The sequence below is a fragment of the Onychomys torridus genome, chromosome 4 (genome assembly GCF_903995425.1).
Source record: "Onychomys torridus chromosome 4, mOncTor1.1, whole genome shotgun sequence".
NCBI lineage: Eukaryota > Metazoa > Chordata > Mammalia > Rodentia > Cricetidae > Onychomys > Onychomys torridus.
The window spans coordinates 117,839,045-117,863,289 of record NC_050446.1 but is presented as its reverse complement, the minus strand read 5'-3'; the positions used below and the strand labels follow the sequence as shown (position 1 = coordinate 117,863,289).

Here is a 24,245-nt window from a genome sequence, read left to right as displayed (position 1 = left end):
CTCTGTCCTGCAGTGACCAGTACAACTCCTCAGGTGGCATCTGATGAGCCCTACCCCATCCCATCCTCACACAGACCACGGCTAACACAACTTGAAAGGGGCCTGTGAGATGGCTCAGTGTGTAAAAGTACTTCGACCAGGCCTGACAACCTGAGTTCAATCCCTGGGACTGATACAAGTTATCCTCTGAAATACACATGCTCAATGGCAGCTTACAACTATCTAAACCCTAGTTCCAGGGGATACGGTGCCCTCTCCTGACCTCTGGCACCAGGATCACACATGATGCACATATATGCAGGCCAAACACCCATATACTTAAAAATGAAGAAATCTTAAAAATAATAAAAATAATTGCAAAGGACTCTGATTAAAGGAGCCAGGAGTTGAGGAGCATCTGCTCAAACAGTTCAGGAACAGTCACTTGTGGAGTTTGGTCCTGGCTCCTCCCAGCCCAGTCCCCAGTGTGGGGCCCCAGGATTCTTCATTCTTAATCACCCCAGCCCCAAGACCACAGTCACCGCATGCTGCAAGGTACCAGTCACCAGCTGCTTTATTGAACACCGCATTTTCAGCCTTAGAAGGAAGGTTTCCAATTCATACCCACGATTGGCAAGGCCCCTGGGCCCTGCCCAGAACACCGATCAGAGGACAGACCTGGGCACTCCACGGTCTGGAAGGAATGAAGGTAAATGTCACAGAGTTGTGAAGACTCCATCCACAGGCTGAGGCTCAGACAAGTGGCCTTGCCATCTTCAGGGGGCCTGCCCTGCTGGTCAAGTCAGAGAGATAGAAAGGTCAGACCACTCAAAACACATAAGGCATCGGGGGAAACACAGAATTCTAGGCCCAGAGAGCGACTTCCTTCCACAGACAGCAAGACGGGCTGCAAGGAAGGGAGTGTGTGGCATTCCAAGGCCATATGAAGGGACCCCTGGGACTAGGACTGGGCCAGTTCCTTGTTTGGGGCACACCCCAGGCTTCCCTGATGGTTGAGAAGTCTTCAGAAAGCCTGTCAGCTAGTAGCTGCTCAGGAATGGCCACCCTGACAGAAGCCAGGCAGCCCTCCCTTAGTCTCATCGCTGTCCCCTGCACCCCCCCCCCCACAAGGACTTCTGCTACAGCCACACAGAAAGTTAGGGACAGGATGGGGTGGTTACTGCACCCCAGCAGAGGTGTGCCCCTCCCCCAAGGACTTCTGCTCCGAGACATACATAAGGTAGGTGAGGGACAGGGTGGGACAGTTGCTGGGCCCCTGCAGAGGTGTACCTTCAGCCTGTGGCGGCCATTGGTATTCTCTGTAGAGTCGTTCCAGAAGCTCCTTCTTCTCTTCCTCGGGGAGGAAGCTCGACTTCGCTGCATTGATGTTCTAGAAGGGAAGACACGGAGTTGGAGAGCAAGGACGGGAGTGGCCTCGTGAGCCAGGGCAAGGGGCTTGCATGAGGCCACAGGACAGCATGATCCATAGGAGGGACCACAGGCCCCAATACTCAGTGTGGATGTGGGCAAGGGCCCTTGTAGGGATTCACTCAGGACATCAGAGCCCAAGACCAAGGTCTCAGCGGAGGAGCAGCCTAAATGGCAACAAAATTTCCACAGCCAGACACCTTTCTGGGGAGAGGCATCAATCCAAGCAAAGGCTAAGCCACCTGGTCCCTCAGCTGGGATGCCAGTGCCAAGGCAGCTCTGTGGGAGGCTTTTGGTGCTAGGCTCAGCTTGGCATGTCAGGCAAACCGACTGTGGGTCTCCAGAGGTTCCAGGTAGTCACACAGACACCAGGGGCAGTGTCAGGGCCACAGCTCACATCTACTCACCAGTCGCTTGAAGTCGTCCTCAGTAAAGCCCATGTCCTGTTTGGTCATCTGGTAGTCAGTGTCCAGGGTGGACTTGAAGATGAGAGGGTCGTCCGTGTTGAGTGAGAAGTTGGCCTTATCTCTCTTGAAGCTGGGGCGGGGCGGGGGGGGGGGGCGGCAGGGAGAAAAGATCTCTTTACTCCAAGGACCATCGCTGCCCATCTCCCCACTTTGATCTTTACACAACCTTAGACAACGTGAAGGGTTGTGTTCTGGTACCAAGGAGGACACTTAGAAAACTCAGGGGCTGATCTAAAGCTACCCTGCAAAGGCTTCTAGAAGAATGGCCTGAGGTGACAGCCAGGGAGAAGGGCAATTTGGAGAGCCCAGGAAGTAGCAGCCACCCAGGCTGTCTTCCCTCTAGCCTTCCCCTTGCAGTACTGGAGCATGTCTGGCACCCTGTCTTCCTCTCCCGTCAGTCCTTGGTTCCTCATACGGCTCTTCAGCACACCACATAAACTTCCTGGCACAACCCTGAGCTTGACTGTGTTAGCTCCAATCTTGTTTGCTCAGATAGCAGTATTCAACACCTTTTTTGTTGTTGTTCTTGTTTTTTTTTTTTTATCTATTTATCATCTATCTTTCTATCTTTCTATCTTTCTATCTTTCTATCTATCTATCTATCTATCTATCTACCTATCTATCTATCTATCTATTATGTATACAGTGTCCTGCCAGCATGCATGTCTGGATGCCAGAAGAGGGCAAATGGTTGTGAGCCACCATGTGGTTGCTGGAAATTGAACTCAGGACACTGTCAGAGCAGCCAGTGCTCTCAATTTCTGAGCCATCTCTCCAGCACTTCTAAGTTTTTATTTGTTTATGGTGTGGATGTGCATGCCATGGTGTATGTTTGGAGGTCAAAGGACAATCTGCGGTGGTTGGTTTTCTGCCTCTACCATATAGGTTACTGGGTTGTCATGCTTTGTGGCAAGCACCTTTACACACTGAGCCATCTTTCCAGTCCCAGAATTTGACACTTGACTTTTCTCAAAGCACTAATCTTGGATTTCTCTGATACCATACTTTAACAAAAATTATTTAAAATTTTGGTTTTTGTTTTCTGTTTGTGTGCATGCCCGTGTTTGTGGATGCACAGAGCTAGAGGAAGGTGTTGGCTGTCTTCCTTATTCTCCATCTTAGTCCTTTGGGTCACTGAACCTGAAGTTCACTATTTTGAGGCCAGCAAGTTCCAGCAATCCTCCTGTCTCCACTCCCCTCCCTAGCATTGAGGTCACAGGCATGCATGGTCAAGCCTGGCTTTTTAGGTGGGTGCTGGGCATCTGAACCGTGGTCCTCATGCCACTCAGCAAGCACTCTTCCCACTGAGTTGTCCTCCTAGCCCCCGACACCACGCTTTTGACTTTCCTTCTTTTTCTACCTGTCCCTTAATGTCACTGTTGTGGATTCTCTCCCTGGTCCTCTTGATCCACCATCTCCCAGAGGCTTTGTTCTTCAACCTTTGTATTTGCATAGATCTTGAACCTTTAGCCAGCGTGCTCTAGACTCATGTGTCTCCAAGATCTGCCGCTGGTGTCTCACGGGCACCATGCACCCGTGTGCTAAGGAGGCCCAAGAGCCTCTTGCACCAGAGCACACTCCTTCTGTCTGTGTAAGCTTGGCTGGCAGCCCAGTGGCAGCCCAAGTTTTGCTGTATCCTGCCTTAGGAGAAGACAGCTTTGTCCTCATGAGCCCTGGTAAGGACCTGGTCACAGCCCCGGAAGGCCATGTTCTTAGTTGCTGATGGGAGCCAGGTAGTATGGGAGAGATGCTCTAGGGAAAAGCTTCAAGCTGGCATTCAGGGCAGTGCTCAACAGCACCAAGAGTAGTAAACACCCAGACAGATGAGACTCATCTTCCCATAGCCCAGGAGACAGTGGAGTGACAAGAATGTAGAAGCTTCTTTAGGAGGGGCATTCTGCCGTGGCTGATGAACTATGGGCCCCAGCTCTATTAGTCTGTACAACTGAGCTTCACATTTCCTCATTTGTTGGACAAGGACAGGAATGCCTGCTTCCCAACCAGTCAACATGACTTCATTACTACAAACCAGGATGACCAGATACCCATTCCTGCACTCCCTCCCCTTCCTTTCCAGAAGAAAACCAAATGGGTCCCAGGAACTAGATCTCACCGGACAACTGCATGCTCCATTTTTGGATCCCAGGCGCCTGTGAGATAGCTGGACCAGGGGCAGACCTGCAAGGGGCAGGTGTGTGGCTGACATAGTGGGCCCCAGGCCATACCCAGAGGGGCAAGGCCACCTGCTGTGGCACCATTCCTGCCCGCTCTGCAAAGACTTCCTTGCTTCAAGCCCCATGAAGCTGCTGGCGGCATCTGGCCCCTCCCACTCAGCCTGCTTGTCCTTCCACCTCTGTCCTAAAGGCATGGGGTAGCCAGAGGCAGCACCCAGCCTCGGACCCTCACCTCAAAGTGCATGTTTTCTTGTAGTAGCCTCTTGTAGAGGGCCTCGTCCTCCAGTGTGTGGTAGCCATGTCCTACCCTGTCTGTCTTGAGTATGTCCACAGCCTGTGGAGAGGCAGAGAGGGGCTGAGTCTAGGAGCAAGAGCAGGAGCAGAAAGAAGAGGCCCAGAGTCCCTGGTTCCTTACCTCGCGCACAACTTCAGCAGAGCCCACTTCCCCAGCGTGGACGGTACGGTGAATGCCACTCTTCACAGCCCCCTGCAAGGGGAAGAGACAGGTTGGGGGTAGCTCTAAGAGGTCCCTAGAAAGCACTGTCTTGGCCACACTTGGAGCCTAAGTTTTAGCAGGTGTGACTGTCCTCAGAGTCAGGCTAGGCTACTTCACTAAGTACATGGTGTAGCCTGGTTTCCCAAGTCATGAATAGAATGGTAACTAGCCTTTACCCTGCAGCTCCTGTGCACTGAACCTGTTTGAAGGGTTTAAACGCATTGTCTAATATTCTAAAGCAAACTAACACTATTTTAGGGTGGAGCTTAAGAAAGTCACGTTACACAAGAACCAAGAAATGAGGCCCAGAGAAGACGCAGTTCTGCCCAAGGTCATTCAGGAAATCATAGGTCCATGCGGACTCAAACACAGATCCCCCATCTCCATGCAGGGGCTTCTGTTTCTACCTGGTTCTGGATCCCTAACCCCAACCAAGACACACTTGGGGACTCAGGAGGCCCCAAGCTTACCATCCAAGGTCCCCAAAACCATCTCTCCCTTCTCAGGCCCACCTCATAGGCTTCCACGTGGCCTGGGAAGAGGCTACTTCCTTTGATGGTCTCATCACCAGCCAGGTCGATGGCCACCACAGTCTTCTGATGGTACTTCTTACACAGTTCCAGTATCTCAAGGGACCAGTCTGGGAGAGGGCAATGGCGCATCATCAACCAGTTGGGAGTAGGGCTGCCCAGCTGCCCTGCTGAATGTTCTAATCCCTTGTCTGAGTCCAGAGAAAACCTAAGGCCCAGTGTCTTGTCTTCAGATACTGACTGCTGTGTCTCCCCGACCCAAGCCTCACAGCCCCCTTTCCCAGAGGAACACCACCACCATTGGACATAGCAAGGGTCCGCTGAGACAAAGGCTGGGCTCAGTAGATGTTTAGCAGGCTGTTCCCTCAGTGCTTATCAACACCCATGGCAGACTTACCCCACTCAGAAAATGGGAAAATAGAGCCTAATATTTAGCCCATAATAGAACTCACAGGCGTATTAGTTCATTGCTAATGAGTCATGCACTTTTATATTAAGAGCCCCATAAAGTTATTATAGTGTGGGCCTACAAGACAGCTCAGTGGGGAAAGCCATAAGCCTGATGATCCTCAGGTGGCATCATGCCCTATTGTGGCAAGCCCTGTAACCTCACATCAGCCCTTGGCTTTGGTTCCCACTAATGCTTAGGGTGGGATATAGAGTGTGACCATCCCAGGACGAGGTGTGAAAGCTCAAGACGGGTCACATGACTTGCCCAAGATCACAGAACGGGCCCTGTAGGTTGAAGCTTGAGCCCTGGATGTTTGACCAATGTTGGTATATACCAGGAGGAATCCCAGGTACCTCAGAAAGCAGACCTATGCAAGAGGTTCTGGCTTTTATAGATAAGACTTGGCCAAACCACAGAGTCCCGTGGTCTTGGGTGGTTCCCTATTGTTTAGTTTCCTTTGGCTACCTGTCGCTCACATGGCTGTCAAGACCTAGATTTCCTGATAAGGAGACTCACCGGAGCCACCAAGAGTTCACTGGTGTCTTTAGAAAGCTTGAGACACATGGGGTAGGGGATGCTGGGACAGAACAGGGGCAGCCCTGTGGCTAGGCCAGGTAGCCAGCAGGGTACAGTGGTACTCACTGGGTTGGTGGCGCATACAGCATAGTATGGACCGGACCTTGACCCCGAATGCTTGTTCTCCCTCCTGCAGGCCCTGGTTCACAAGATCCACAACCTCATCAGGGGTGAGGTCCCCCCTGTGTGGGGAGAGGAAGAGGAGGGACTTCAGGCCAAGGAGGGAACTGGAGCAGGGAGGAGCAGTCTTGCTCCTGAGTTGTCTTCCAAAGAGACAGGTGGACATGATTTCAAGCCCTTATGCAGTGGGCCACTTCCTTAGAGCTGTGTGGGCACTGCCAGATTCCAGGGTGACGATGTCAGACAGCCCTCCCTATTTCTAGATGGAGAGGGGGCTAAATTTGGGCCTGTTGAATTACCACTTTCTCCATGTATCATTATCATGGCTCAGAGGGAGGGAGCAAGGGGGTCTTCAAGATGCAAGGGGGCCAGACCAGAAGATGGGCATGGGCCAGACTCATTCATTGAGCAAAGCCTCTAGAAGTCACTGGCTAAGCCAGGCAGAGTCATGGGCAGCAAGCCAAACATTTCACACAGGGCAGAAGCATAACCACAGACAGAGGGATAGGGATCGTGCCTCTTCTGGCTGAGTTGAGTCCCTGAGTCCGTGGACCAGGCCAAGGCCAAGACTCCCAGCACTCCATCCTCCCTTCTCGGGCTGGGCAATGCAGTCCACTCTCGGCACAGACCCTCCCCCTCCGGCGTTGTCACTCACTCAGTCTGGTTCCAGGGGATTGGATCCACTTTGGAGTTGGCCAGCAGATGTGGGCTGTAGCGCACTTCCACATACACCACACCCTCCTTGGCCTTCATCTCCACAAACTCATAGGCGATCCTTTTGATGGCCTCCCTGCAGCCCCTGGGAAGGGAAAAACACAGGTTGGCAGCAGCCTTCTCCCATTCCTTGGGAGCTCCATAGAGATGCCTGCAGCCCTCCTTAGATCCAAGCTATTTCCAGCTCACACGCTCTCACTGTCTGGGCACCTGCAGAGAAGATCTGAGCCACCTGGCTGGTCCTAGCATCTGTACTTCTGACCTACAAACTCATTCTGACCCTTGAGTGTCTGGATTGCCTCTAACGGGCATGTCTTCATGTTTGTCCTGAACATCATTCTCCATGTAGCAGTGAGAACGATTAAACATGGAAACCAGGGGGACCAGTGAGATGGCTCAGCAGGAAAAGGTGCTTGCTCGCAAGCCTGAAGGCCTGGGCTTGATTGCCAGGAGCCACGGGGTGGAAGGAGGGCACAGACTCCTGCAAGTGGTCCTCTGATTCCACCCCCTAAAGAAGAATCTAGAAAGAAAAGTAAACCAGGGCTTAGGGGTTTGGCTCAATGCTAAACACGTGTTTAGCATCCTATGGCTTCTAATGTGTAGAAAGATCTGACTCCATGCCAGCCCCAATGGCAGTCACCAGCTTCCCTAACGTCTTGTGTCTCACATTCTTCCTCTGGCCAAAGACCATCAAGCTTGTCCTGCCCACCTCAGGACTTTGGGTCATAGACTCATCGCTTGCCCAGCATCCTGCACTCTGCCTGCCTCCACCTAATGCCAGCTTAAGGCCCTGCTGGGCCTCCTCAGACCACTTTCTCTCTGGGTATCCTTTCTCCAAGCCCTGATCACCACTTGACATTAGCTATCACATGGTTCTTTGAAGTGCTATTTCCCATCTCCCCTTGACTCCCATGAGGCAAAGTTCCTCTCCTCTCTCTTGCCATGGCTGTGACACTTCATCCAAGGAAAGAGTCTAGGGCACAGTGGCCAAATATTTGTTGAATAATGGATATAAGGCTGGTAGGGATGATAAAGGGGTACAGATATGTGAATCCAGAAGGACTCTGGACTGGGCAAATGATGTTCAGTCGTGGACTTATATAGTCTGGGCTAGTCAGTTGCCCTCTCTGATACCTATATCAAAGGACTATTGTAAGGACAAATGGCCACAACATCAGAAACCTCACTGAGGCCAGCACTTGGATGGAGGCAGATAAATGCTATACTTGATCTCGGCCAAAAGGCCAAGAAGTGATCCGTCAGATGTTGAAAGTGTTTTAATTGCTGCTGAGGGGTGTGGGCTACATGAGCAAGTCAGAAAGTGACCTGTGAGAGCCTCTGTGAGCTGATGGACTGCCCTAGTTAGGACTTGCCCCAGAGCAGGGAGAGTGGGCAAAGGAAGCAAGTGCCCCACTGGCCCTGGTGAGAAGGAGGGGCCCAGCTCTGGGGAATTGGGTCACTCCCTGCCAGGAGGAGGTTCAATGGACGCGGGAGGAGCTGGGTCTCTGCTCTGCCATAAGAGGGCCTTGCTCTCTGCTTTCCCCAGCCCCAGACCTCCACAGCTCTCACATAGCTTTGGTTCCATCCATTCTCTAAGTGGGTACTGAGCCCGTTTACTAGACCCAGACCCTTAGTGCACAGTGAACTCCAGGAGCTGGGATCCCTGCCTTTTGGTCACTATCTGAAAGGTGAGCCAGGTAGGTAAAGGGAAAACACACAATCCACCAGACAGGAACACTATCGATACAGATACAGCCAGGAGGCGATGTGGTATGCCACAACATGGTCAGCAAGGCCTCACTGAGAAGGGACAGGAGACAGGTGCGGAAGGCAAACCATGGGCTTTTAGGGAACAGCATTCCAGGCAGAGGGAAGAAGGGCAGATGACCTGAGGGTGGGTATGTTAGTACCCAAGGGGAGAGTAGGAGTCAGGGTCTGTAAAAAGCAAGGACTCAAAGTTGTAGGACCTGTGCACCTGGCATGTGGGTTTTGGCATTTGCTCTGAGCGACACAGAGAGAAGTTGGTAAATTTGGGTCAGAAGGCTGGCTTAGGTTGTCAGAGTCTGAGTTCTTCCTCTAATACTCTTTAGTGACAATTCCTGGGCCTTTTCAAAGGCTAGTAATGTTCCTCATTTAACCAGTGACTCAAGACATCAAAGAAAGCCCCAGCTCCACCTTCATTTCCCACTCCGGTGCCTGACCTGGTCCTGCTTCCAAAGCTCCAGACTGGGACATGGGGGACCTGATTCAGGCCCCACCCTGCTCTCCACCCATGTCTTTTCTTGACCTAGGCCAAGGGCTCTTTCTCTGAGATCTGTGATGGGGCATGGGTCTTGGGATATTTGTGTTAAGGGACAGTGAGTTCTGAATAAGACATCCCATAGCTTGACCACCACAGGGTTTCAGCAGAGCCTCTTCTGCCTCTGGGTAGAATAAGAGATTAGGAGTCCAAAGGCATAGGAGAGATTGGCTCAGGTGCACACCATGGTAAAAAGCAGGGCCCAAGGTTTGGAGTCCCTTCTACAGCAGCTCGGTCTGATCTTGGTTACAGGGATGGGTGCTGCCCTGCCCACAAGGATTGGGAACAACTCACGCGATAGCAGGCATGTAGTAATCAAACTTAGCCAGGAAGCCTGGGAGCGAAAGGGGCTTGTCCATGCCGATAATATTGTACAGCTCCTCCACTGTATCTGCTGGGAGGGCGATGCCTCTCTTCCTAAAAATAAAACTGAGGGTGAGGGGCTGCAGCCAGGACTCTGTGGGTAAGAGCACTGGATGCTCTTACAGAAGACCTTGGGTTGCTTCCGAGACCCACATGAAGGCTCAAGACCATCTACAACTCCAGTTCCAAGAGATCTGATCAGCCTCCTTGGCAGGCATCAGGCACACATGTGTTACACATACCTACTTGCAGGCAAAACACTCAGACACATAAAATGAATTTTTAAAACTACATTTAAAAACAAAACAAACAAGTGCAAACAAAATGTGAGATGCCAGAGCAGGATCCAGCAGGCCTCCCAGGGCATCATGGAACAAACTGGTAGCCCCAGTAAGAAGCGAGGGGATCCTTCCATCTAGCTTCTCCTCTGGTACAGATGAGGCAACTGAGCTCCAAGGCCTAGAGAACAGAGTAGAGGCCTTCCAAGACTTGTAGTCAGAAGCCACGACAAACCACACATTTCCCATCCAAGTACTCACTTGGCTTCTGAGATTAAATGCATTCAGGGTGGTATAGCCAGAGAAAAATCCATACATCTCAAGGGACCAACAGGTAGGCTGATGCTGGGGTGAGTACCACAGCAAGCCCATGCCTTCCTCATCAGGTCCAGGGGCAGGCAGAGACGTCTGGACATATGCCCAGACAGAAGCTCTCAGATGCAATAGCTACTGTGCAGGATCATGTTTCCCAGGACGGGAGCTGGGATCAGGACCTCTCCCTCTGCCCTCTTGTCTGGCATGTTATGGCAGCCTGCCCCACCCAGAACAGGTCTGCTGTGCTGGCCACTCAGCTCAGGACTCTGTCCCATCCCTGCTCCAACACCTTCGCCTGGGAGCCTTCTTCCTATACCAGGAGCTCTGCCTCTCCCCGTGGACTGCAGGAAGCTGGTGGGGACTTGGTGTGTCTTCCTCCTCCTTCTGTCTCCACCCACTGTGACTCAGCTCCAGTTCACAGTGTTCCTCTCGGCCTTGGTTTCTGCTATTTTATCACCACTATTGTTATTATTATTGGTGTGCGTGTGTGCACACATCTGTGTGTGCACATGTCTGTGTATGTGTTTTTAAAAAAGAGACTATTAAGGGGCTCGGACTTCAGCTTCACAGCATGCAGAAGTTCCATTTCCAGCACAGCAATAAGATAAAATAATCCCTAGTCCCTGTAGTTTCCCAGTAAGTAACACCAAGGCCTCCCTGCTCCAGCCTGAGTGTCATGAAACCTTACCAGTCCCAGGTCCCCATAATTTACCATGGGGATATAGTCCCTGCCCCTGCTGTGGTTCTGGCCTATAAGGCAGGTTCTCAGTATCCCCTGTTCCCCCCAGGTTAAGCTTCTTGCTGCTGGCCAGCCTGCCCATATGACCTTCCTGAGGCCATGTACAGCCATGGTGATCCCGGAGAGCCTTCAGAGGGACACACTGCTAACTATGTTCAGAGACAGTGGTCAGGCTGCAGCCCAGAGGATGCTGAGGCCATGACCGGCACCTGCAGACAGACTGCAGATAGACAAGAGAAGGGACAGTGGTGGCTCTGAGTAGTGTAACGCTGGGCAATAGAGGGAGGCTGGATCTTCATTTGCATTGCAGAGGGCCCACAGGGTGGTGGGGGCCTGGCAAGGAGGTAAGAGGCACTATGAAGGGCAGAACCCCGGGAGCTGGAAGAAGAAGAGATGATTGCCAACACAGTCACCAAGACAGAGAAGAGGTCACTGGCGTGGGCACTGTAAGACAGGGCTTGTTCTCTCCTGCCTGAAGATTCCGGGACAACCCCCACCCCGTCCTGAGAGCTCACTGAGGCTAGAAGAATCACACCAGTCCCCCAATATCCACTTCTTGCTCTTTTACCCTATGATACTCATGCCTTCCTGACCTGGTTAATGAGCCTTCTTTGACCATTTAATAATACCCCGATTAGAACCTATCTTAGTGTCCCACCCAAATGACCTCAGCAAGGCCCTGTGGCAATAGCTACCAGCTCCAGCTGAGCAAAGGCCACAGAGATAAGGCCAGACGTGTCTCCAACACTAGAGCCACAGCTGTTGAAAGTGACATCTGGGAGTGACCTTTATGGGGTATCCTGATCTGCACTGAGCTATTTGTTTTTCAGGCCTTCCTTCACAGAAGGTTGTGTTGTTGATGGCAGCACAGACTCTACCAGACCCCTGGACTGAATCCCTGTGCTCACGAGGAAGCCTTCAGCTGCCATAGCTCCGTCTTCCCATCTGTGAAGTGGAGTGAGCAAAAGAACCGCCCCCAGGCCGTGGGAAGGAATCATTAAGTGAACTCAGTGTAGCACAGCTGAGATTGTGTGCTTACATCCCAGCTGACGAACAGCCACATCCCAGGGCAGGAAAAGGCTGCTGGAAGCACAACATGGAGGGAAGGGGGAGGGGTGCCTAGCAGAACTCTCCCAGGGAAGTGGGAGCCATGCTCTAGAGTGGCGGCACCTGGGGAGCCTCTCTCATGGGACACAGGTAGAGTTGAGGCTAGCTAGACACTGGAGACAGTGGGGAAAGCTTAGTCCTTCCAGCACTCACAGAGCGAAGGATGCTGGTGGGGAAGGAGCATCAGGAGGTAGGATGCTCGCCTCCCACCTCCCACCTATGGAGGCTGGGGTAGAAAGAGCCCAGGACATCACCATCTTCCATCAAGAGCTGGCTTGACTCCCACAAGGGATGAACAGAGCCCTGGGAATCTCCAGGGGTCCCTAAGAAGAGCTGTACATTTCTCTGAATCCTGGCAAGGACTGTGGTTGTTCATGGACTTACTTGCCATAGTATAAGATGGTTTCTGGCTTGATGGATCCATCCAGGTGGACATGCAGCTCTACCTGCAAAGGGAAGAGGAAGAACATGAGACACCACAGAGCCTGAGGACCCCTTCAGAAGCCACTATTTCCTGGACACTTAGTCAATATACCTCTTAAACTCTTTTTTTTTTTTCAGAGCTGAGGACCAAACCCAGGGCCTTGTGCTTGCTAGGCAAGCGCTCTACCACTGAGCTAAATCCCCAACCCCACCTCTTAAACTCTTTACACGAATGCTCTTGCCTGAGCTCACCTGTATGTGTTTAGTGTGTGTATGTGTTTGGGGGTGGGGAGGTGGCCAAGTACTTGTGCTATGTAGTTCACAACTCGGGATACTACGGTTAAATGTCTTGTCCAAAGTCACATAGAAAGCAATGGAAGCAGGGACCCAACCCTTGCCCTAGCCACAGCTGGGGAGCAGCAGAATCAGCATTCTAATCCAGTTCCCAAACTTGTGATCAGAACCATGAGGCCAACCACAGACCCAGCGGGAGCCAGCCACACCCACACCAGAGCTGCTCTTTGAGTTTGACTGCAGATATCTCAAAAATCAGGCTCTGGGGTTTGGGGAGACAGCTCGGTTTATAAAGTACTGCTGCACAGATATGAGGACTTGAGTTCAGTCAGCTGGTGCACACTTGTAATTCCAGGGCAGGGGAGGTGGAGGCGGGAGGATCCCTGGGGTTCACTAGCCAGTTTTGCCTAATCAGTAAGGCCCCAGGTCCCTGTGTGAGAACCTGTCACGCAAAATAAGGTGGGTGGCACTCTAGGAATGACACCTGATATTGACCTCTGGCCTCCACACACAAGCACACACACACACAGAAACACAAGTCAGATTCCAGTGGAGGGTACAGCTCTGTGGTAGAGTACACACTTGGATGTGAAGGCCTTGTGCTCCAAGCCTAGCACTGCAAATATATAAACACCATGCTCTGTATCACAAAGAGGTGCTAGTCAAGACTACCTTTGCAGGCACCATATTTGACAGATAAGTCTTTCTAATCCTCTAGAAAGGGTCTTGGTGATCATCCCTTACTTGCCCAGTCCCATATATAACACCTTGTACACAAAGCCAAGGCCACAAGCAGGAGCTTTGGAGAGAGTCCATTTGTCTAGACTCCTAGCTCTACCCTTGTATGGCAGATCTCAGATGTTTGGCCTCTTTGGGCCTAAGCTTTAACTGAACAGTGTGGTATAGTACACTCTTGAACAAAAACCACAACAAAGATTTTAGACAGTGACTGTGGAGAAGTGTGGCCCAAAGGAAGCAGTCACTGCCTCCGGGAGGTGGTGTTTTCCGCAAGTTGTTAAGAGGTACAAGTGCCAGGAGCCAGTGACCTAAGGGACTTGATGCAGATCATGGAGGAAACTTCCTGGGCCAAGGGAGACCCAGAAGTACTATTTCTCAAGGTGCAGCCATATTTGGAAATTGGTGACCTAGATAAAATGTTGGCAGACCTGGCTGGGAGGAGGAACGTCTGGGGAACTGCTGACCCAAGGGGCAGCCCCAGACACTCACAGAGTCTGCTTCCAGCAGAGGAAACCAGGCCCAGAGCAACAGGGAGCAGAGGTGACAAAATTCTTGTTGGCAAGTCCTTAAAGTGACCAGCACCCCAAAGGCCGAAGATAGAGCAGCTTACCCCCAGCTTGGGGTCACACTGGCTGTTGCCTTTCCCATTTGGCTAAGAGTTTCTTTGAGTCTCCAAGTATGTCCAACACTGGAACCCTGAAGCTCCCGGCCCATGGAGCTGTGTTACCTAAAGCAAGTGACTGTACCTCTCTGAGTCTCTACTTTCTTACCCTAGGCTGGAGGGGGGTGTTATCTGTAGATGTAACCATCTTGTTAAATAAGAAACACAGAACCAAGAGCGGCAGTGCAGGGTAAGGTTCTCAGCTCTCAGCTATTGCTCTGACCTCTTGGCTTTTAACTCTGCAACTGGCTCTGTGTTTCTTATTTAACAAGACAGTTACATCTACAGTTATCCACCCAGAAGCTAGGCCGAGTGGTTGGGAGGCCATCACACACAGTGGGAGCCAGCCTCTGTTCACTCCTTTGCAACCCGGAGCGAGCAAGATACTTCACTGTGCCCTTGGTTCTCTTGTCGAATGGGGAGAAGAGTATGCCTTTCCCCTAGGTCTTCATGAACCATGTGGATGGTCCATCATGAAGCTCTAGGCATATAGCAATTGCTAAAATACTGCCATCCATCATTTGTTGTTTGTTTGTTTTTAAAAAATAGTCTCAAATAACCCAGGATAGCCTCAAATTCACTCTATAGCCAAGAATGACCTTGAACTCTTGGTCTACCTGATACTTTACCTCTCAAATTGTTGTCAGAGATAGGATCTCACTATATATAGCCCAAGCTGGCCTGAGAGTCATTATTAGCTCAGGCTGGCCTCAAACCTGCAATCCCCCTACATTAGCCTGCCAAGTGTTAGGATTACTGGCACGAAGCCACCATACCCAGTACTTAGGAGTTCATTTGAGTAAAATTAGTGAAGCCCCTGCGTGTTGCTGGGGCTACAGAAGCAAGCAAAAGGGACAAAGTCTTGTCTTATTCCTTCAGCATGCACAGGCCAGCAAGGGACAAGCTAGGGACCCGTGAATAAATGTATAGTTATAAACTGAGATGGTCCCACAGGAAACCCTCACTGTGAAAGGCAACAACAAACACAGCTGGGCAACAAACAGCCTCCGCACAGATCTGAACCAAGTGCTGAAGGATGCAAAGGAGCTGCTGAGAAAGTGAAGGGGAGAAGACAGGTAGAAGAACATTTCAGGTGGCCATCACAGTATGTGCAAAGGCCCTGTGACGGGGGGTGGGGTGGGAGTGTGTGGGAGGAAGGGAGATGGTGCTGAGATTGGGAACCCTAGGGCAGAACCACCCAGCGGTCAAGGGCCAGAGAGGCCAGCATAAGGTGCGAAGGTGGCAAGAAAGGCAGGCTGAGGGAGGCCAGCACAGACAAGAGTTGGAGGCTGGAGTCTAGGACCAGGCCCTGGTGTAAGCCAGCACTTAGTACAGGGGAGGCAGAGCCTGGAGAATAGAGGCCAGAAATAGGAGGAAACTGGGGGACATGGCATACAAAGGCCAGTCCACCAGGCTTACCAAGAAAGAGCAGTGACATCCTTGGGGGGAGGGAATATGGGGCCAACCATGGGCCCCCTGCACTTCAAGCCCTAGAACCAGTAACTAGGACCTTAAATGTAACACCTGAAATCCTCCACAATCTTAGAAGGTAATACCTGGAATCATCTACAATCTTAGATGTTAACACCTGGAATCATCCACAGTCTTAGATGGTAACACCTGGAATCATCTACAATCTTAGATGTTAACACCTGGAATCATCCACAGTTTTAGATGGTAACACCTGGAATCCTCCACAGTCTTAGATGGTAACACCTGGACTTCTCCACAGTCTTAGATGGTAACACCTGGACTTCTCCACGATCTTAGATGGTACCACCTGGAATCCTCCACAATCTTAGATGGTAACACATAGAATCATCCACAATCTTGGAAAAGCTTATTCTGGACTCTCTGGGCAGGCCCTGAACGTCCTCTCTTGTCCTAGAAGCAGAGGTAAAGCTTTCACACTCAGGACAAGAAGCAACAATGTGATCACAAAGGCAGAGATTGGATCCATGAGGCCATAAGCTCAGAATGCCTGACACTACCAGAGGCTGGGAAAGCAAAGGGCTGATTCCCTATGCTTTCAGGGTGAGCATGGCCCGGCAGGCACTTTGATTTTAGACTCCAGAACTGTAGAGTGTGGGCTGGGGGCAGGGAGATGTAACCGCCTTTGTCTTTTCAGTGCTGGGAATGGAGCCCAGGGTGTTCTGTGGCTTTAAAGCCACTTAGCATGTGGTCACCTGTGATAGCTGCCACAGGACTCTCATGCAGCCAGGCCCTGCCAGAGGTCAAGGCGAGGAGGAAATAAGGATGCCCCTGAGTCCAAGAACTCAGGCTGTAGAAACATTTCAGGACACTGGGGTAGTGTTGGGAAGTCACTGATGTATGGGCTTTGTCAGTTCTGTCTCCGTCCTCCGGGTAGGTCAGGCACAGTTGTGTGACTGTGTGCTTCTGTGTTTTGGGGGTGCTGGGGATGGGAGCCAGAGTCTCCAGCAGGCTGGTAAACACTCTATTACTAAGTCACCCCTCAGTCCTGTGTTTGTTGTTGTTGTTTTCCTGAACATAGAGTCAAGGCTGAGAAGATACCCTAGAGCCCTATGCTAGAGGCCTGAGCAAGGGCAGGATCCAGATAGGGAAAAGCTGGAATAAATGGAAGAGAGAAAGTGGAGAAGGTTTTGATTATTCTCCTATGAACCTTACTTCTGAATGGCTGACACAGCCCAGGAAGTGGCAGAGGCTAGATGTGGGTCACAGCAGCTCATCTCTTTTGAGGGGGGAGTGAGTTGGCCACATTTAGACACTAATGCACAATGGGGTAAAGGAGGTCACAGAAAAAGGGGGAGGAGGTTTAGGAGGCAAAATGGAGCCTGGTCTGTGAGAAGGGGGTCAGACAGTGGGTCAGGGCAGGGTCTCTGGGCTCTGTGTCTCCCTCAGTGGGTGCCAGGGGTCTGCAAGGACACTCTGGGGAAAGCACTTCTGTGTCAACATGAGATGCCTCCACAGTGTGCTCTGCTGCGGTTTAACAGCAACATCTGTCAGGATGTGAAGGCCCCACCTGCCTGCTCCCAGGAGGCAGACCATCATGACCAGAAAGACTCCCCGAAGCCCCAGGCAGATAGCCAACAAGCCAGCTCTAGAAGCCTCCAGGCTGTCTTGGACTGCTCTGTCCTGCCCCACTTACCAGAACAAGAGCTCTCCTGAGGTTAGAGCCCCGGGCTACGATGACACACACAAATCAGAGCCACAAGGTAAAGAAAATCAGACACCCAAGGGATACAATATAGCCTGTCCAGCAGGCCCACCTGAAGGAGACCCACAGGGCAAAGTAGGCCAGCGAGAAAGAAGGAAGGATCAAGGAGTTGGTGTGTGTTGGAATCAGGAAGCCTGCTGGGAATTGCTCACAGAGGTGGGTTTTCAACAGAAATATTTTCAATAGGGGAGGCACCTCTTAAAAGCCTTCTCTAGCTTCCTGGGTGGAGAGTGGGCTGGGAGTAAACCTTAACAGAAGACTGCTAATGTGTCAGATGGTAGCCAGCTTCTGCTCAGGGTGTGCCACACTTTACACAGTAGGTGCGTGGTGAGCAGGGGTCCAGCACACACCAGCTCCCGGAGGAGGGTCTCAGAGAACCAGGCGGGGGTGAGGGGAACTCTGGGATCAGCTGTCCACCATGTTCCCACAGAAGCTCCCACAGAAGCAGGCTGGTGGGGAGCAAAAGCATAGACCATCTCCACACACAGCTCAGAATTTCTGAACACTTCAGAAAGCTGCTATTGAGAAGCCAGCCCAGCAGCCCCGATGAACATGGAGGTACAAGTTTGGAGACAGAGGTGGGGCCGTGTTCAGGAAAAGGAGCAGTTAGGGTGTCTGCGGAGTCTACTGTGTAAGTCACACCTTGAAGGCAAGGACTCCACACCTATTTTACACAAGAGGAAACTGAGGCTCAGAGAAGTATGTAAAGCAGTGGTTCTCAACAGGTGGATTGTGACCCTTATAGAAGTTGAGTGACCCTTTCACAGGGGTCACATATCAAATTTCCTACATCTCAGATATTTACATTATAATCCATAACAGTAGCAAAATTAGTTATGAAGTAGCAACAAAAAGAATTGTATGGCTGGGGGTCACCACAACATGACAAGTGTATTAAAGGATGGCAGCATTAGGAAGGTTGAGAACCACTGCGCTAAAGATTCAGGGATCAGTCAGTGAACCCAAGTCTGCCCTTGAGCTCCTAACTACTGTCCTGCTGGCCTTACCAAAGACAAGACGAACCGTGCCTGTCCTTGGACTCTTCGTCACATTTTCTCTCGACCACTAGGCAAGGTTCATATTAGATCTAGCTGCTGCCGCATAAATGGACTTGTGAAGTAGGGTAAGACCCTCCCGAGGGGGCACAGACTGACTTGAGAGCTAAGTCAGGACCCAAGTCCTTCTGCCTCTAAGTGCAGGTCTTGTTTGTGGCCACAGCACCATCCTGACCCCGGTGCCCAGTCTCCGTCCAACCTCCTGACCTCTCTGGAGGGGCTGCATGTCTCTCTCTGCAGTCACTCTGCAAGACTGGCTCATAGTTGGCCATTGTCTGTGAGAATGGCAGGAAGCCTCCTAGGGCTGCTGGGGACAGGAAGCAGCTTAGTAACAAACAGATAATTACTATGTACCAGGAACTAGGAAGCACCAAGAGATGTCAGCCACATAGGTGAGGTCCAGAGAGGTACATTCAGGTCACAAGACATGCTGGAGACAGTGGACAGAACCAGGTCAAGGATCTGAATCTTAGACTCCTTGGCCAGATGCTTTCATATCTGATTCGGGACCACAGAGAATGGGCAGGGCTGGCCCCAGGAGACCATGTGTCCCTAAGGCCTCCACACGCCTAAACATACAACCCTGTTCTCTTTTTCACTTCCTTTCCTCTTTGGTCTTTTTTTTTAATTTAATTTTTTAATTTTTTGAGATAGAGTCTTTCTACATAGCCCTGGCTGTCCTGGAACTCACTCTGTAGACCAGGCTGGCTTCAGACTCAGAGATCTGCCCTTCTCTGCCTCCCAAGCTCTGGGATCAAAGGTGTGTGTCACCACACCTGCCCCTGCTGTTTTCACTCCACGTTTGTTCTTCAAGAGCTGGGACCTGTCTGTGTCACTCTCCTGTGTCTTAGGTGCCTAGTATAGCACCCAGCTCAGCAAATGTTGAATGTCATTAATCCCACCCCCTCCACAGTCTTAATGTCAGCAATGGCAGATCTGGTAGAGAATCTAGGCAGGCAGAGCAGCCAGGCCCTGGCCTTGAGAATCATGGAGGAGCCACAGGTGCCCACTGCCAGCCCCAGCCTCTTCTTCCTACCTCATCCTGGCAATGGCTCGAGTGGAGCAGGGGTCAGGGGTCAGCACCTCATGCCCTACTACCTCTCTGCTGACTTTTAGGATGAAATCAACAAACACATTAGGCTTGGAGCAATGGACTGTCTCAGCCCTGCCTCCTTCAAGAAGCCCTCCAAGCTCAGCTCAGCCCGTTCTGTGCTCCTATAGCTCCAAGGTACAGTTTGGGAGGAGCCAAGCAGCCCTTCTGTGTTTACTGCAGCCTTGGGGTCTGGTGGAGTTCTCCAGTGCTATTTACAAGCCACCCCAGAACTTTCTCAGCCAGCAGAAGCATCTCTAACTGAGGGAAACCATCTTATGACTCAACCATCTAGGAATGTGGCCCATTTGCCCCCACTTTATAGGTGATAAGACTGAGGCTCAGAGAGGAGCTTGCCTTAGGCCACAACAGTATTACAAACAAATGAACACCATAGCCAGGAAGTTGCCTGAGCCTAAAGCCAGAAGCTTTTATGTTCCTTGCATGCAAGGCAAGGTGCTAGGTAGAGGAAAGGGAAAATGTGACCAGGATGATCAGTAACAATGGTGATACTGGTCCCTAAAGACAGGAGCTATCAGTGGCATGCCCACATGAAGCAGGCCACACTTGGTGTACCTGAGATAGGTACAGGTATAATTCCCATTTAGTGGGAAAACTAGGCACAGTGAAGTTACTTAACTCTAGTAATTAAGTAGGAGAGCAGAACTCATATAGCACAGGCCTGGTCTTAGCCACCATAGTGCTATCTAACCCTGTAGCGACTCTGAGGCATGGTTCACCCATACCGCTAACCCCATGATAAATATAGCATTCAACCTCATTTTGGCATCCCCTTGTCTAAGGCTATCCCACACAGTGCTGCCTCCCCCGACTCCAAGGGGTACCACTGTAGGACTCTCTCAGGACACCTAGGCAGGTGAACAGCTCTCTCCCAGTTTGCAGGGCAGCCTTCCAGGATATGGAATCAGGAATCAGGCTGGCCTCCCTGCCTGTCTGCGTGACCACAGACCCCTTCCTCTTTCTGGTCCCTCATTCTGCTCTGTCAAACAAAGGCTTCCATGAAACCGAATCTCCATCTGTCCCCTCCCCAACAACTGTCACACAAATCTAAATGGGTGAGACGGTCTCTTCCCAATTTTAACAGGTGGCACTGGTAACCGAAAGACACCAAGAACCCAGGGAAGTACACCTGCTCAAGATAAGAAATGAGGGTGACCCAGAGTCCAGGAAAACCCATTGCAATCCCCGGAAGGAAGCACACCCTTTAGAGCCCGGAGCTATAGCAGAAACCATGGCGGTGTGGGTTTTCCCCGAGGCAAAAGAAGCCGAGTTTCAGGGCTGCTTACCTGAGGACAATGCCGTCAAGCTGAGAGGCAGGGGTTCTACCTTGGTCTGTCTGAAGGCCAAGGCCAAGGCGCTGATGCTAAGTCCTTGTTCTGTAACATCCCCACGCCCCGCTTCTCTTCCCCCACAAAAGAAAAATGACTAATTAGCAAAGCAGTTACCAGCACCTACTTCAGTTTTAGGCTGCTCTGACTTGCAGCCCAGCTCTGCCATTTTCTGGCCCAGCTACTTTTGCAAGTTCCTTTGTGTCTCTGAGTCAGTTTCCTCCTATGTAAATGAAGATAACAAGACCTATCCTGGAAGGCTGTTGTGAATGAAACATGACATAATTCATACAAAGCAGCTAGAACCGCACTCGGTACAGGACAAACATTCAAGCGTGAAAGAGCAAAGGTGCTCTGGGATCATGCTACCTATGAACTTACACAGGAGGGAAGGCTGACTTAGAAACTGAGCCTTCCCAACCTGGGCCACTTCCCTCAAAGCCTAAGATATGAGATGCACAGATGGTGCAGCTTTGAGTCCTTCTCCTCTCTAGTCCTCAGACAACTCCACTTGCAGATGGGTCATTCAGGACTCTGTGAATGAAGCTGCTAAAGGTTCCAGTACTCACGGCTACTCTACTCCAAAGATCCTCAGCTCACATCACAGCCAGAGGAACAAGATCAGGATGGACCTTTAACACATTGGCAGCTGGAGCATGGGATTTTGTAACCCTGCTTCAAGTGGGCACAGTGTGATAAGGGTCACTGTCGTGCACGTGTGTACACACGTACACACGTACACACGTACACACGTACACACACACACACACACACACACACACACACCTTCATTTCCAGCAATTCTTAGGAAGCAAGCACTCAATCAAAGCAGGTAGCAGGTGCCTAGGCCCTTGCTCCTCCAGGCAGCCTGCTGGACCAGAGGTGTTATATCGCTTGGGGGCAAGACAACAGGATCTCAGTCCCACCCAAACCTCCTCAGTCACAGCCTGAAGTTAAAGCCAGGTTACTTCTACATCTTGAAGGCAGGGCTGAAGAGATGGCTTGCAACACAAAGTGTGTGGATCTGATTTCAAATCCACAGAGCCCACATGAAAGCTAGGCACGGTAACTCACGTCTGCAATCCCCATAACTCCTCTTGTGAAATGTGAGGCAGAGACAGGAGAATCCCTGGAAACTCACGGGGCAGCTAACCTGGTGTTCCAGAGGTGAACAGCAAAGAGATCCTATCTCAAAGGTGCTGGAGGGTGAAAGCTGACACCCAAGGTTGGTCTCTGATCTCCACCCCTAAGCACGCGCACACGTGCACACATACATACATACAAAACAAAATGCCCTGGAAGGTGTCCAAGCCCCAGGTCTTGGGAAACCAAAGAACCTAGCAAAAGGCCCCTGGCTCAGGTGAGATGCCCTCTCATCCCCAAGGCTTTTGCAGAGTCACCCAGGAGAGACAGGGGCATGGAATGCCTGTCTTTTATGTGTTGTTTTCTTATCCCAAACATCCCTGGAACTAAAAAAATCCTCCTGTCTCAGCCTTCCAAATACCAGGAATTACAGGTGTACACACCATGGTGCCTGGCTTTGGAGATGGGATTTTGAAGCCAGCCGTCAATGTGGGCTCTTCTCCCAGCTTGGCTACAGCCTAGCTAAGGTCTCTGCACATGGAGATGGCACTGGCTACCTCGTCAGGTCATTGCCAGGATGGACTGGCTGTGTGCGGTTATGCTGTGTAGGCTGGGTCCTCAGGAAACTTCAGCTGGTAAAACTCAGCTACACAGGCTGGTCAGACTCTGATCACAGTAGCTCCTTCCCATTTCTGCCAGCTACAGAGGTGTTCCTCCCTCACCATGACATGAGACAGATTACACCTCAGACGTAGCAGCCAACACGCTGCCTTCCTGCTCCAGCATTGCCCTCTAAAATAGATACTGGTGCTAGTAGACCTGTGGTCCTTTTCTCCAGGAGTGGAGTCTGAGGCCAAGGAGGAAATGGCCTGCCCCCATGAACCAGGTGACAATACCAGGGATCGTAATATATTGGTACTCTCCACAGAGCTGTTACAAAAGGGTAGGACTGCTGAAGTGTGACCTATCATTCATCTTTAGCATCCCTGGCTCCCATCAGGAGAGGTGGTTCCCCTGACCAAGGGTGGAGAGAATTCAGACAATCAAGAGAAAAAAATAAAAGGCGTTTGGTGGCAAGGGGCACTAACGACAGTGAGGGGCACCAGGCAAGATGTGCAGGAGGCATGAGTTGGGCAAAAAGACTTGCCCTGCCCTTCTGGCCTCTAGCTTCTGACAGGAGAGGCAGAGTGAGTTCTCTATGGTAAGAGCAGGCCCACCTGCACTTCCTCCCTGCCCCTCCAGACACACGTATGTTGCACACATACCCACTGGATTCTTACCAACGCCTTTGCGATGTCCGCCATCACCAATCAACATCTGTTTCTTGGATAGTCTGAGGCTGACTGTCTCTGATTCCTCCCCCTGAGTCCTCAGTCTTACACTTTGTTGACCCATTCAATCTGCCTGGCTGACTGCTGGGTCTAGTGCCTCGCTGGACAGAATCTGTAAGGGCTGCAAACCTGGCCTTGGGGACCTGGACTCTCCCCGAGTCTCATTGTTTCCAAGAAGCCACAGCTTGTGGACAGAGAGACAAGGGGTTCACCATTGGGGTAAAGGGCCATGACCTGACCCCAAACAAACCCATGTGGCCAAAGGCCCAGGGTGCATAAGAATTCCTCCCCAGCGCCCTGCTGCCTCGCTTGGATCTGCTTGGATCACAGATTTTTTTCCCATGGGTGCATCCACAAATCTAAGTTACCTGATGCCCACAAAGCAATCATAACACTGAAGTATAAAGCCATTCACCGAACATTTAACAGCTAGAGACCCTGGATCCCATTCTACTGATGTTCAGACATCAGGTCCCCGCCCAGGCTCACACAGCTACGCAACCCCACCCACTGGGCGCCCATGTGGCAGACAGCGAGGCTGAGACCCAGAGTGGACGCGATGTGGGCAGCAGCCGAGCCTGAAGGCCGGCCAGAGACACCTCCAGGTTCTGGACGCTCCCGGCCGCATCGCCCCTCACTCGACATCCCAAAAGCAAGCCAAGGCCTGGGCCGAGGGGAGACGCCCCCGGGAGTCCTCCCCTGCGTCTAGGATGAAGACTCCCAGGGTTGGGCCCGGCTAAGCCGTGGGGCAAGCCCAGGGGCAGAAGCCGGGCGACGGAGCCCCTGCGCGCTCACTTTGGGCTTGTTGAAAGCGGGCGTCTGGGCCATGGTGCCGAGTGTGCACCCCGACGCTGATTCCTCTGCTGAAGCTCTTTGGGTCGGCGCTGGCTCGGTGGCCGGGTAGCGTCCCGAGGGCTCTCAGAGAAGGCAGACCGCCGCGCTCTTTTTTACCGGGCTGCCCTGGTCGGTCCTGCCCACTCCCCGCCCAC

The 24,245-nt window shown here is 51.6% G+C and overlaps 1 protein-coding gene across 2 annotated transcripts; it reads right to left on the bottom strand.

The window, feature by feature from the left end:
• Positions 1-304: 304 nt before the first annotated feature.
• Ada (adenosine deaminase) lies at positions 305-24,245 on the bottom strand. 2 transcript variants are annotated; one of them, XM_036185404.1, is made up of 12 exons: positions 24,052-24,245; positions 12,421-12,482; positions 9,529-9,651; positions 6,877-7,020; positions 6,168-6,283; positions 5,057-5,184; positions 4,464-4,535; positions 4,281-4,382; positions 3,988-4,052; positions 1,815-1,944; positions 1,270-1,369; positions 305-772 (listed from the first exon to the last, which is right to left on the bottom strand). In XM_036185404.1, exons 1-12 carry the CDS (start codon positions 24,082-24,084, stop codon positions 756-758), a joined length of 1,092 nt encoding a protein of 363 aa, XP_036041297.1. In that variant the 5' UTR covers positions 24,085-24,245; the 3' UTR covers positions 305-755. The 2 variants fall into 2 exon arrangements, with proteins under 2 accessions (XP_036041297.1, XP_036041298.1); XM_036185405.1 differs by having other exon boundaries at positions 305-769.

Excerpts from the sequence above, each read along its gene's own strand:
- Ada (XM_036185404.1), bottom strand. The coding sequence starts at position 24,084 with ATGGCCCAGACGCCCGCTTTCAACAAGCCCAAA. Across the intron at positions 5,185-6,167 it reads CTGTATGCGCCACCAACCCA|ACTGGTCCCTTGAGATACTG; the intron begins GTGAGTACCACT and ends GCCCTCTCCCAG. Across the intron at positions 1,370-1,814 it reads AGGACGACTTCAAGCGACTG|AACATCAATGCAGCGAAGTC; the intron begins GTGAGTAGATGT and ends CTTCCCTTCTAG.